Raw genomic sequence first — 13095 nt, 5'->3', positions numbered from 1 at the left:
CATGTTTATGCAAATGAAGCGGGGGAGATTTAAATCCCCGCTTCATTTGCAATTGCGATGTGTCTACTTTGCATCCCTTTTACGGAAAAGGGATGCAGTCTAGACACAGCCTGGCTGGCTGGCCCTTTGCCCCTCCTGCCCTGGCACTTGAAGGGTGCACGTGCCTCCTTGTGCCCCGCACGTTGCCACTGATTTAGGCTGCATGCTGATGCTCTCCCTACTGATGGAAGAGGGCAGAAGCAGAAGCCGGCAGAACTGGGTTAGGGGAGATGTAAAAGTGAGCAGTAGGGGCCCTTTGGCCCTCCCCATCCTCTTAATTAAGCTGAGGCTCTGTGGGTCAGCGGAGGAGAAGCCAGGATCTTTGACATGCTTCCATCAAAACTCAGTGGATATTATTACAGTTTGTATCACAGTAGCCCCTTGAGACCTTGATCAGGGCCCTGGTTAGCTAGGTCCTGTTTAACCACTTAATAAACACATGTTCCTTGACAGGAACAAATTTTGCTCCAACTCCTATGAGACCAAGCATGGAAAGTTTCTACTACTGTCAATTAATCACAGTTTACTCGTGCAATTAACTCAAAACAAATTACCTTGACCCAAAAAATTAATTGTGATTAATCACAGTTTGAATTGCACTGTTAAATAACAACGAATAGTCCGGTGGCACCTTAGGGTATGTCTACACTACCCTTCTAATTCGAAATAGGAGGGTAATGTAGTCATACCGCAATTGCAAATGAAGCCCGGGATTTGAATTTCCCGGGCTTCATTTGCAATTGCGGTATGACTACATTACCCTCCTATTTCGAATTAGGAGGGTAGTGTAGACATACCCTTAGAGACTAACAAAAATGCATATATAGTATCATGAGATGCCACAGGACTACTTGTTTTTAAAGTTACAGACTAATATGGCTACTCCTCTGAGAACAACAATTGTGATGGGTTTGATCAGAGGGCCCCTTGGGACTCTTACCCTCTGTGCTGTTCATGTCACTGATGTCCACCTACCTGCTCTCTGGTACCCTATCTTACTGTCCTGCTGTGACAGTATACCAGAAGCTGTGGTTTCTCTCTGCCAAGGCAGAGGTGAGGTAATAGCGCCCCAGCAGAGCAACACAGACACTCAAGCAGCTCAGCTCTGGGAAGGCTCAGCTATAAGGTCATTGGCTGAACCCAGGAACACAGCCTCAAAGAGGACCAAAACTCCAGATAAATGTGTCTTACTCTTTATAAAAGTTTTACACAGAGAACGCTCATAAAGTCTACCCCCTTTACAAATGAGAGATATACACAGTGTTTGCTCCCCTCTCTTCCCCCAGTAACGGTTATTTACGCTGGGCTAGATAATAAACAAAAGTATTTTATTAAGTATAAAAAGGATTTAAGTGATTGCAAGTGATAACAGGCAGATCAAAGTAAAAAGCCAAAATAAAACACGTCAGTGAACCCTATATGCTAAGAAACTTGTTAAATGCAAATTTTTAACCTAATAGTGGTTCTAATCACCTCTTTCACAAACTAAGCTGCCTCTTAGCACGGGCCCAACTCTTCTCCCTGTTCTGATGTAGATGTTTCTATCAGGCATTTTGGATGGTAAAGGGAGGGGGTCTCCTGGCATCTGGCCACCCCGTTATTGTTTGTTTTCCCACCTTTATATCCCTTTTGCCACCTTTATATCCCTTTTGTGTAGTGGAAATTCTTTGTGTTCAGGTCAAACTTTTCTCATCATGAGTGGAAAAGTACAAGATCCAAAAAGGGTTCCAGCATCAGGTGGCTTGACACAGAAGAATGATACGTGCACAGAAATAGAATATACACATTCAGATGATGTGTTACATGATGCATTTTGCTTAAAGCATCTTTGAGTTATACATATTCATATTCATAAGCCAATTTTTATAAGCATGGAGGGGCCATGACACCAATTGAAATTTATTAAAAATATTGTTTTTCTACATTTCCAAAAGTATTGATTTCAATGACAACATAAAATGCAAAGTGCTCACTTTTTTACTAAAAATATTTGCAGTAAAAAAAAAAAGAATAATTTTCAGTTCACCTCATACAGGTACTGTCGTGCAATCTCATTATGAAAGTGCAACTTACAATGTAGATTAGTTTTTGTTACATAATTGTGCTCAAAAATAAAACAATGTAAAACTTTAGCACCTACTAAGGATGTTAAGTAACGGTTAATTTACTAGGAATTTCCGACTACTTGACTAGTTGATAGACACTTCCGCATTCCTCCTTTGAAATGTACAAGAGCTCCTACTGGGGCTCTTACACATTTCCAAGGAGGAATGCGGAACTCCACGTGCAGCCCAGGGTCAGTGGGAAGTCCCACTGTCTCCAGGCTGCATGCAGCGTGCCAGCTTTGAAATGTACAAGAGATCCCAGCGGAGGCTCTTGTGCATTTCAAAGCAGCAGCGCCCTCATGGAGCCTGGAGTCAGCGGGGGACTCAGAGTCCATCGCTGACCACGTGCTCCATGCTGCGCTGCCAATTTGAATGCCATATAGAACCTGGGATCAGCTGGGGACTCCCAGCTGATCCCGGGTTGGGGAGTTCCCAGCTGACTCGGGGCTCCATGCGTGGCAACGCCGCACAGCTGAGCCGGGGATCAGCTGTGCGGCACTGCCCCTTTGAACGCTGCTTTTGCATTTCAGAGAGGCAGCGCCGCAAAGCTGATCCCGGGCTTAGCTGTGTGGCGTTGCTGCTTTGAAGTATCCTCCCCCCCCGCTTTGCTGCCTCTATCTGATAGAGACAGCAAGGGGGGGGGAATCAACTAGTCGACTGACTAGCCGATAAGCATTTGCTGCATCCCTATTGCCAACAAGTCCACTCAATTTTACCTCTTGTTCAGTCAATCGCTAAGACAAATAAGTTTGGTTACATTTATGGGAGATAATATTGCCTATTTATTTAAAATGTCACCTGAAAATGAGAGCAGGTGTTTGCATGTGGCAGGTATGATAGATATTCATATGCCCCTTCATGCTTTGACCACCATTCCAAAGAACATGCTTCCATGCCGATGACAGTTTCCCCGGCCAGCCCTGCTGCACCTGCCGCCAGCCCTGCTTCTGGCGGCTAGTTCTCCCCTCCTCTCCCGATCTCCCCCGGCCAGCCCTGCTGTACCCAACACCTGCCCCCGCTGCCAGTTCTACCTCCTGCTGGCTGGTTCTTCCTCCCGATCTTCCCCGGCCAGCTCTGCTGCACCCCCCGCCAGCGCTGCTTCCATTGACCAGTTCTCCCCTCCTCCTCCTGAGCTCCCCCAGCCAGCCCTGCTCCCGCTGGCCGCACTCCCTTCCCCCCGATCTCCCCCGGCCAGTCCTGCTCCACCCTTCCCCTCCCGCAACCGACCAGCTCTGTTTCACATCGCTCCCCCCCCCAATCTCCCCCAGCCAGTCCCCAACCCCTCCCCTTCCGCCAGCTCTGCTTCCCTACCCCCCGCCCCTTCCTCCCGGCCAGCCCCGCTCCCCTACAGGCCGGTACCTCCCCTCCCCCCCCCATGAAGTGTGTCCGATATTTTTTTTTAAGACTACCTGGTAACCCTATAATGTCTCTCAAAAAAAGTGGCTTTGGATTTTAATTTAATCACATGATACGCTCTTTTAGTTTTAAAGTATGGATTGCTGTATTATGCAATAAGCACTGAATTGCACATGTAACAAACAAACAAAGAAGCACAATGTCCCATACTTAAGCTTGTATTTTTTAAGTAAAGTTTAGTTGTTAATTTAAAAAAAATTAAGTTTAGTTAAGTTTTAGTTTCTTTAGTTTATGATTGAGTACAGCCTCTCTCCGAGTTACAAATGAGTTACAGACCAAACACTTGGCCGTAGCTCGAACTGTTCGTAACTCGGACCCCATTGAGTTACATGCGACCGCACTGTTGGTAAACATGGGTCGCGTTCGTAACTCGGGGACTGCCTTTACGACTGCTCCATGGAAGCTTTGGTCGTAAGTGTGAACGGTCGTAACTCGAACGTTCACAACTTGGGGAGCGGCTGTATTCAATAAATGTTCGCCTTTAAAAAATAAAATAAAATTCCCTGGGTGCACGCCCTAATGACATGTGCTGCGTATGCCTATGGAAGTACTTCAAAGCGGCAGCACTGCACAGAGCCCGGATTCCTGGTATGAGAGAAATTGAAAAATACTATTATCATTTTTACAGTTCAAGTATTTGTAATAATACTGCAAGAGCACTGTACACTTTGTATTCTGTGTTGTAATTGAAAATGTAGAAAAACATCCACAAGTATTTAATAACTTTCAATTGGTATTCTGTTGTTTAGCAGCATGATTAAAACTTTGAGTAATTGTGATTAATTTTTAGTTAATTGTGTGAATTAACTGTGATTAATCAACAGCCCTAATAAATAGGTTTTCCAGCTTCCAGAAACTAGTTCAACCAGTGATGTGTCATAGTTGTTATTTTCACTGAGTCAATAGGAATGGTCTGTTTTGGACAGTCAGACCAGAAATAATATGGGTTGGATTTTTCATTTAATTTCTTTCTTTAAAGAGAAACCATTTTTTTAAATTAGTTTTTCCTTTACTTTAAAAACTAAGTTGCCTTGGGCAAACTTGTTGTTCAGACTAATTTTACTTCCCCCACTTGTATACTCTTTGGCTACGTCTACACTGGCCCCTCTTCCGTAAGGGGCATGTAAATTTCAAGAGTCGTCGTAGGGAAATCCGCGGGGGATTTAAATATCCCCCGCGGCATTTAAATAAAAATGTCCGCCGCTTTTTTCCGGCTTTTAAAAAAGCCGGAAAAGAGCGTCTAGACTGGCCCCGATCCTCCGGAAAAAGTGCCCTTTTCCGGAGGCTCTTATTCTTACTTTGAAGTAAGAATAAGAGCCTCCGGAAAAGGGCACTTTTTCCGGAGGATCGGGGCCAGTCTAGACGCTCTTTTCCGGCTTTTTTAAAAGCCGGAAAAAAGCGGCGGACATTTTTATTTAAATGCCGCGGGGGATATTTAAATCCCCCGCGGATTTCCCTACGACGACTCTTGAAATTTACATGCCCCTTACGGAAGAGGGGCCAGTGTAGACGTAGCCTTCGTCAGTGAATAGACAATTTAATCAGAAGCCAAATTTAGTGGATTAAATACTTCATGTTCTTGCACCCCTTTCCCTGTTGCATGTAAGTTAAGGGCCTCCAATAAGCTCTTTTGGCAATAAGTATTTACAGTATCAGTGAAACACAATATTTTTCACTACCAGAAAATTAGATGAGTTTCTTGCATCACCAGGTGAGGAAATGGCAGGCAGGAGTGGCAGTTGTGACGGGATTTGAGGGAACACTTTGAGCAAAAAGAGAATGTAAATGGTAGAAAGAAGAGCCCATATTTTTTGGCTGCACAAAGATTACCATTTTAAAGAGCTGTTGTAATCAGCAGACTCACTAACGTCAAAATAGCATCATCTTACTCAGCCTTGTGACTCCAGCTCAGTGATTGTCCGACGCCTCGGTGTAAGTGTAAAGTATATGTATGTTGTGTCTACTTACTCTGGCAAGTCTTGACCTCTGTCCCCCTTTCATTTCTCTCTTGCCTCAGTCCCCACCCATCCTCTCCCATAGTCCATTATAACAAGTAGGGATGTAAAACTCCATTTAATTGGTTAACTGGTTAACTGGTTAAACGTGATATTTACCTGGTTAACCGATTAAATGGGGGTGGGCGGGAAGGTGCGCTCACCCCACCGCACAAAGGGGATGCGCTGGCTAGACCGGAGTGTACTTGTCCATGGCAAGCCTTAAGGGGTTGGAGCATCCCCCTGCTTGCAGCCAGTGGGGAGTTGCTCCAGCTCCCATCTGTTAACCAGAACTGGTAAGCCTCCCCCCATTAAGGATGAAGCTAACCAGTTAATCTTTCACACCCCCAATCCCCAGCAATTCATGCTCTTTTCCCTGTTTCCAGGGTTGCTTGTGTTTCCCCTGTCCTACAGATCCTTTCCACCTGCCTATTGCTCTAATTCACTTCTCTCCTTTGCTTTTAAACTCCTTGGATGATCCAGGCCCACCAACGCATGGAAGGAAGGGGGAGTAAAGGGAGCAACTGCCCTAGGGTCCCGCAGTTCAAAGCTATGGATTTGAAATTTGTGCAGGCATTGGCATTAGCCGTTGCCCCATCCCACCCCATCCATGGTTAAGTGAGCCACAGTATGATCACTAGAACTGTGTGCTAAGAAAAGGCTTGCTACAGAATACACATCTTGGTCTCATTGTTACAGCCAATGGGACTTCTTGGAGAGTCAGAACTGTACACCCTAGCATGCATGAAATCAGCAAGCCTCCATGTATTAATGTTATGTTAATGTTCCCCTGAGAGAGATCCAAGGCCCTTTTCATCTAGATAAGCTATTGCCATTTCGCTGATCATTATGTGTGGCTGTGAGGCTTAAAGATAATGTGGGAGGAACAGGAACGAAACTGCTCTTATTTTAAAAAAGGCTGTGTTTTTGGATTTCAAACACCAGCTATTGTATCCATGAGAGAACTGACAAAATTGGATTATAATTAATTACAATTACTAATACTGTACTTAAATAGCAATATAGTAAAATATATATAATTACTATTTTGGTACAAGCATTGTACACTAAACTTCCGATAATCCGGCACCTTTAGGACCCAGGAGGTGCCGGATTATCAGATTTGCCGGACTATCGGAAGGGGGGACTATGAGGGGTCTGGGGTGGGGGGGATGCCACCCCAGACCCCTCATAGCCCCCCCTTCCGATAGTCCGGCTCTGCCCCAGGCGTCCCTGATTCAGCCGCTGCTGGTCAGTTTCAGCAGCGGCTGAATCGGGGATGCCTGCAATAGAGCAGCTGGAGTGCTGCCGTATTGGTCCGATAGCGCTGACCCTTGGCGCAGCGAGACCAACCCGGCAGCACCCCAGCTGCTCTTGGGGACGCCTGGGGCAGAGCAGCTGGGGGGCTGCCAGGTTGGTCCCACAGCGCCACTCCTCAGCGCTACTGGACCAACCCGGCAGCACCCCAGCTGCTCTGCCCCAGGTGTCCCCAAGTCAGCCGCTGCTGATACTGATCGGGGGCTGATACTGATCGGGGGCAGAGCAGCTCTGCCTCGGGCTTCCTGGAGTCAGCCGCTGGTCAGTTTCAGCAGCGGCTGAATCGGGGACAGCTGGAGTGCTGCCGGGTTGGGCCCCGCAACCCCGAGGGGCAGCGCTACGGGACCAACCCGGCAGCACTCCAGCTGCTCTACCCTAGGCGTCCCCAATTCAGCCGCTGGTCAGTTTTAGCAGCGGCTGAATCGGGGAAGCTGGTGGCAGAGTAGCTCCAATGGTCCGGCTGCCCGGAGCACTTCCGGGTTCCTGATGGTGCCGGACCATCAGATGCCGGACCATTGGAGTTTTATTGTACCTACATTTAATTTACCAGCTGAGAAGTAGACTTCTTACATGATCACTGTCAGATCCATTCTGAATACTTCCTGAGAATTTACAAATTGAGCTCTAAGTATGCACTATAATTCCAAGGTGGAAAATGTTGGGTGAAATGATGCAGCTGTTCCAGTGAGATTTTGGTAACACTTTTAGGTTTCTAACTGTAGTAATAGTAGAGAAAATCTCTCTCTCCCCTCTGCAGGAAAGGGAGTGTAGCTGCTTCAAAGTGTATATAGTTTCCCAAGGCATTTACAATGCAGAAAACTTTCCACATCCACCTCACCTTCTTTCCCTTTCCAACTATATATAAAGTCTTATTCGTACTGGGGATTTCATCTATAGTATCCAGACACCAGTGCAGACTCACAGGACTCTTTTGTAGCCACACTAGAAGATGCAGTATGCACCAATGCAGCTTACTGCTGCTTGAAACTGGGATAGGATGTGATTCGCACTGATGAAGTTTGTAATGACTTTGCCTATGTACACTGAGAGCCAGATTCACAGCTGATGTAAATTTGCATAGCTCCACTGTCCCCCTGAATCACCTGAGAATTGCTTTGCACAAGTGCAGTTGCAGTAGTGATTGGTTCTCATTGGCTAAAACTGGGGTAAATCTCTAGCCTAGACAAGTTCTAAATGTCCATTCCTTTAACTGGACGTAATAAAACCTAAACAGCCTGGCTAACATTTTCCGCCACAAATAAGTGATCTGTGTCTGTTAGACCAATCTGTCTTCATTACACCATTCAGATTATCCCTGCAGCTCGGTTGGCTGGTTTCTGCTTCACTTAGCTTACTGGAAGCCACTTTGCTATTTCTCTTGTCAGAAGAATCTTATTGTGTAATACTAATAAACTTTGATGACTAAACCATTTTTCAAACACCACTTCATTCTAAAGCCTGCGGTCGGACAGCAGGGGGCCGAAAGGGAGGCTGGAGCACCAGACAGACTCCCCAATGCCTGAGCGGTGGGGGAGCCCTGAGCCTCAAGGGCTGTATCCAAGCAAGCTGGGGCCTGCAATAATTGTCAACTTTATTATTTCACTGCTGATTGTTTCACATCCAACTAATGTGATCTTCCCACCCCAAGCTGTCTCCTAAATCTACTCAGATGCCATCTCCTATTTTTTAATGTATATGAAGGTGTCATGGATTCACTAGGTCATGTCTATAAGCAACATTTTAAACACATTCTTAGCTTTTTGTAATAAAGCAGAACTGACCTGCTCTGTGAGAAACTATTGCATTTTGATGCAATATCATTTTCTTTCCTTTCTTTCCTGCCCAACGACATTTGGACAGAGGCCATGCCTTACCCACTGAAGCATAAAAAGATAATATAAAATATTCTATCAGACACCAAAGCGCATAAAATAAAGTGGAAAGAAGCACAGTGCAAAGTAAAATAATGTTCTTTTTTACAAAACAACAAATAGTTTTGCAGCAGCTTAGAGACTAACAAAAGATGTAGATGGTATCATCTACATTTTTTGTTAGTCTCTAAGGTGCTGCAAGACTATTTGTTGTTTTTTAAGTTTTTCCAGTTACAGACTAACACGGCTACCCCTCTGAAGCTCTTTATTATAGAGTACTGTGTATGCTTTTATTAGCTTGGACCATTTGGTAACTTTTTCCCAAGAACAGTATGAGTTCAAGTGCTGGGCTAGCAATCCATTGTTCTTGGAAGGTGAGGTTAGCAATTGTACTCTTGATAGACTAGAAAAACTTTGTTTGGTTCGTGTTTGAGGAGTAGTCTCTACTGTTGAATGTTCTTTTAATAGATATTCCATGCTATTAACTGCACAGGTCCAGTAATGCGAAGGACAATCTCTGTGTCACTTGCATTAAACTCCATGCCAATTCCACGCTGCAAATCTACAGTCGCTCAATGATGAAGTTAAAAGGACCAGTCTCTGGCTGTCTTAACAATGGAAGGTCAGTCTTGTGCTAACATAGAGACTATCCAGCAAGTACTCTCCAAATCAAGTCCTCCATCCTTCCTTAATGTGCTGAAAATACATCGAGAACTTTTAGTCAGCAAAATCCGAAACACACAATGTTTGATTGACAACTTGATTAAGAACGAATACTTCTCTATTGAAGATGCAGAGATTGCCGTGCAGTTTCCTACTCAGGCCGACAAGGTATAGTCTTATTTCACATTCAGCTTAAGTTTTTTATTAACCATGTAAAACCGCATAAGTTGGAGCCTGCATGGTAACTTTAACTCAACTGCCTTTTACATTTTTATCATGTTTGATACTCTCGGTCTACTTCCTATGGGTCAGCGTCCTCGTCACCGGTATCACAGCCAATAGTTGGTGCTCTAGTGAGTAGATGCAGCAGAGAGGCTATTGAATGGGTAGGATGACTGAACAGTTGAGTTCTCTATCACCTTGAGGTGATCCTGCCAGTGCGGAAGGTCATTGCTGAGGCAATCTAAGGAAGCTTACACAGTTGCTAGTTTTGCTCTATGGATAACAACAGAACACCTGCACCTTTGACAAGCACTAGATTCACACAGAAAATAAATGAATGTATTAAAACCATTCTATAGGATGGAAATCGTTGGTGTATTTGGGCAGTGAACAGCAGAGGGTGGAGTAGATAAACTGCTTGGTTACTAAAAAACTGAGGACTTGATTGTCAAACCAAAAGCAAGCACTCAGGACTTGTCCACAGTGCAAAGGCAGCAAATCAATTTAAGTTACACAACTTCAGTTATATGAACAGCATAGCTGAAGTTCACTGCAGTGTGTTGACTGGAAATGCTCTCCTATTGACTCCCCTGGCGCTTCTCATTGAGATGGAGTACTAGAGTCGAGGGGAGAGCAATCGACTTGGATCATTCACTGCCTCATTGATCTGACCCATAGTGTAGGCAAGCCCTCAGTGTTGGTCCAACTCGGCTTTTGTTTATTTTATTAGGACAATCAGTGTTCGTATAGGGTCTGAACCCACTCCCATTGAAGTTGATGGGAGCCTTTCTGCTGATTTTAGTGAGAGTTGCATTGTGTCCTCAAATCATGGCAATTAACCTCTGTAAATCTATATGTTTGCCGATATAAGAAAAGCTCTAAAACATACATTTACCAAAAAATCTGTGATGCGAGCAAATACTTAAGAGGGAAACAGAGTTAATATCAATCAAGGTCTATATGAGACCAGGAAGGTCGGCTTAAGGGATGCAACTCCAGCTACATAAATAACATAGCAGGAGTTAGCATACCTTAAGCTGAGCTTGATGCTGTTTTCACAGTGGGAGGTTGACAGGAGCAAACACTCCCGTTGGCTTACCTTACTCCTCGCGAATCGATGTGTACCAGCGACGACTGGGCACACCCTCAGCATTCCATTTAGTGAGTCTTTACTAGACCCGCTTAGTTGAATGCCAGAAGATCATTCTCCGACATGGTGGGTGGAGACGTGGCATAGATGGAGCCCTAGTTTAAAGGAGAAAAAGTGTTCATTTTAAAATTGTAATCATTTTTTCTAATGAAGGCTTTCCCCTCATTTAAACTAGGACCCTCCTATGTCACATTAAAGGTTTTATTTAAATACATATGGACATTCTGTATATTTCTTCATGAAATTGAGGAAAACCTTGATATCTTGACTAGGGATGTGAATGACTAGTTGACTATCTGATAAGCAAATGCCATTTGGAATAGTCAACACATTAATCAACTAGTCACTTCCCTCCGTCCCTTATTGCCTCTATCAGAAAGAGGCAGCAACGGGGGAAGGAAGAAGAGGGGGTGCTTCAGAGTGGCAGCGCTGCGTGGAGCCCGGGTTCTGCCACTTTGAAATGCCCCATTGAACCCTTGAGTCCCCCACTGGTCCTGTGCTCCCCGCAGCGCTTTCATCTTTGAAGTGGGCTGTTGCTGCACTTCAAAGATGGAGGTGCCCTTATCGTCTAATCGAATAGTTGATGCAAATTGCATGGACTATTCGATTAGCCAGTTAATCTAAATTTAACATCCCTAATCTTGTCACACTTTGGGTCTAGATTTCTGTCTCCAGTGGCAAATAATAGCAAAAACTGCTTGGGTTTCCAATTCTTCCACTAGAGAGAGGCATTTTTTCCCAATACAATGATTTAATACAGTACCTGACTGTGATTTCCCTTAAGAACCAGTTATGCAGCTCTTGAGGTTTCAGAACTATGTCACAGCTAGAGGAGAGTGAACTACAAAAGATTCAGAATCCTGGGCTTTTCATCAACGTGCAGATTCCCCTAGTGTAATGACACTTATTTGAGAGTAAAAATTGTAACTGGTGCTTACTCTGTGTAGCTAGCCTAAGCTGGGAGTTGAACAGTGGTGTATTGTATGATTACTTTGGGGTCTTTTTTTTGTTCAGTAGTATAACATAGTAATAAAGCACTCAGGCCAGTTCTACACTAGACCGAGCATCTCGACTTAAGGTACGCAACTCTAGCTACTTAGAATATGTAGCTGGCATCGGCTTTCCTTAAGCTGAGCTTGGTGGCATCCCCACAGTGGAAGGCTGATGAGAACAAACGCGCCCATCGGCTTCCCTTACACCTTGCAAAAGGAAGAGTACCAGATGCCTGTGGGAGCACCCTCTGAGTTAGTTTAGACTCGCTAAATCAAAATTTGCTAAATCAAACTCTGGAAGATTGATCCCGGAGCAGCATTCCTGCATGTACTGAAGACAAGCCCTCAGACACCTACCGAGTGTAGCTCCCAGCACAGGCAATGTGTATTTCACAGGAAAAGGGGGAAGTTTAGTTTTTGGGCCATATTGCCTAACCTCTCACGCAGAATCCTGCAGAAGGGGCCAGAAGTGAGTGAAAACTGAGGGTATGTCTACACTTGCAGCCTAATTCGAAATAGGGCTGCAAATGTAAGCATTTGAAATTGCAAATCAAGCCTGGGATTTAAATATCCTGCGTTTGATTTGCATCTTCCTGCCCTGGCACCGGTTTTTGAAATTGACAAGCCCAGAATAACAGCCCGTGTCCACACACGGCAGTGAAATGGGCGTTCGAAATAAAGCCCTCATTCGAAATACCTGTTATTCCTCCTGCAATGAGGTTCCCATTTCCATACATGAAGCATTTCGTAAATGTAACGGCTGTGTGTTGCTAACATTCGATGTGGTATTTCTTCAGGTTCGTAAAATTCTGGATCTGGTTCAAAGCAAAGGAGAAGAAGTTTCAGAATATTTCATCTACATCCTACAAGAGGTCTCTGATGCGTATTATGAACTACAGCCTTGGTTGGATGAAATAGATTTCCGCCCATCACAGAATGTTCAAAACAAACCTGTTACAAATACAGATCCAGGTAGGAAGAGCCAATAGGTCAATTCTCTGTAGAAAACATGTTTCCAGAGAGAAACATGTGCTAATACCCATCAAATTAATGTCATCTATTGATTAGTCTCACTATTTGTTCTGATTTCCACAGTATTGGGAATCAAGATTTAAAAATATGTAACCGGGATAAACACTACACTGTGGTTCTTGTTTTCCATGTGAATATTATGGGGCGAGATTTTTATCCCTCTACAGCTCCCTGTGGCAACATACTCTCTGTAAAAACTGTAGAGCTATCTGGGAAAAATAGCCTGGTGAATGCATTGGCTTCCTTATACAGGCCTCTTTACAAAGGAACTTAGGAGCAGGGTGCCTAGCACGT

General features: G+C 44.5%; 1 protein-coding gene and 1 long non-coding RNA gene across 6 annotated transcripts in view; one reads left to right on the top strand and one right to left on the bottom strand.

The window, feature by feature from the left end:
* Positions 1-12595, bottom strand: part of LOC106732194 (uncharacterized) — a 31914-nt gene extending 19319 nt beyond the window's left edge. Inside the window, exons 1-2 of the long non-coding RNA XR_001368456.3 lie at positions 12467-12595; positions 10727-10872 (exon numbers count right to left, since the gene is read on the bottom strand). This is a non-coding gene — a long non-coding RNA (uncharacterized LOC106732194). The remainder of the gene's footprint in view (positions 1-10726; positions 10873-12466) is intronic.
* NOD1 (nucleotide binding oligomerization domain containing 1) overlaps positions 1-13095 on the top strand; it is a 42627-nt gene that overhangs the window by 3799 nt on the left and 25733 nt on the right. For 3 of the 5 annotated variants that reach the window (XM_075921950.1, XM_075921947.1, XM_075921948.1), the window contains exons 2-3: positions 9236-9573; positions 12567-12741. In XM_075921950.1, coding sequence (XP_075778065.1) covers positions 9358-9573; positions 12567-12741 — 391 coding nt within the window. In that variant the 5' untranslated portion in view covers positions 9236-9357. Of the gene's footprint in view, positions 1-9210; positions 9574-12566; positions 12742-13095 lie in introns of those variants that run through there. The other 2 variants (XM_075921949.1, XM_006125579.4) reach the window with 2 other exon arrangements.

This window comes from Pelodiscus sinensis, chromosome 2 (assembly GCF_049634645.1).
Source record: "Pelodiscus sinensis isolate JC-2024 chromosome 2, ASM4963464v1, whole genome shotgun sequence".
NCBI classification, from domain to species: Eukaryota; Metazoa; Chordata; order Testudines; family Trionychidae; genus Pelodiscus; species Pelodiscus sinensis.
The sequence above is the reverse complement of the archived record's forward strand: the minus strand, read 5'-3'. Positions and strand labels throughout refer to the sequence as shown.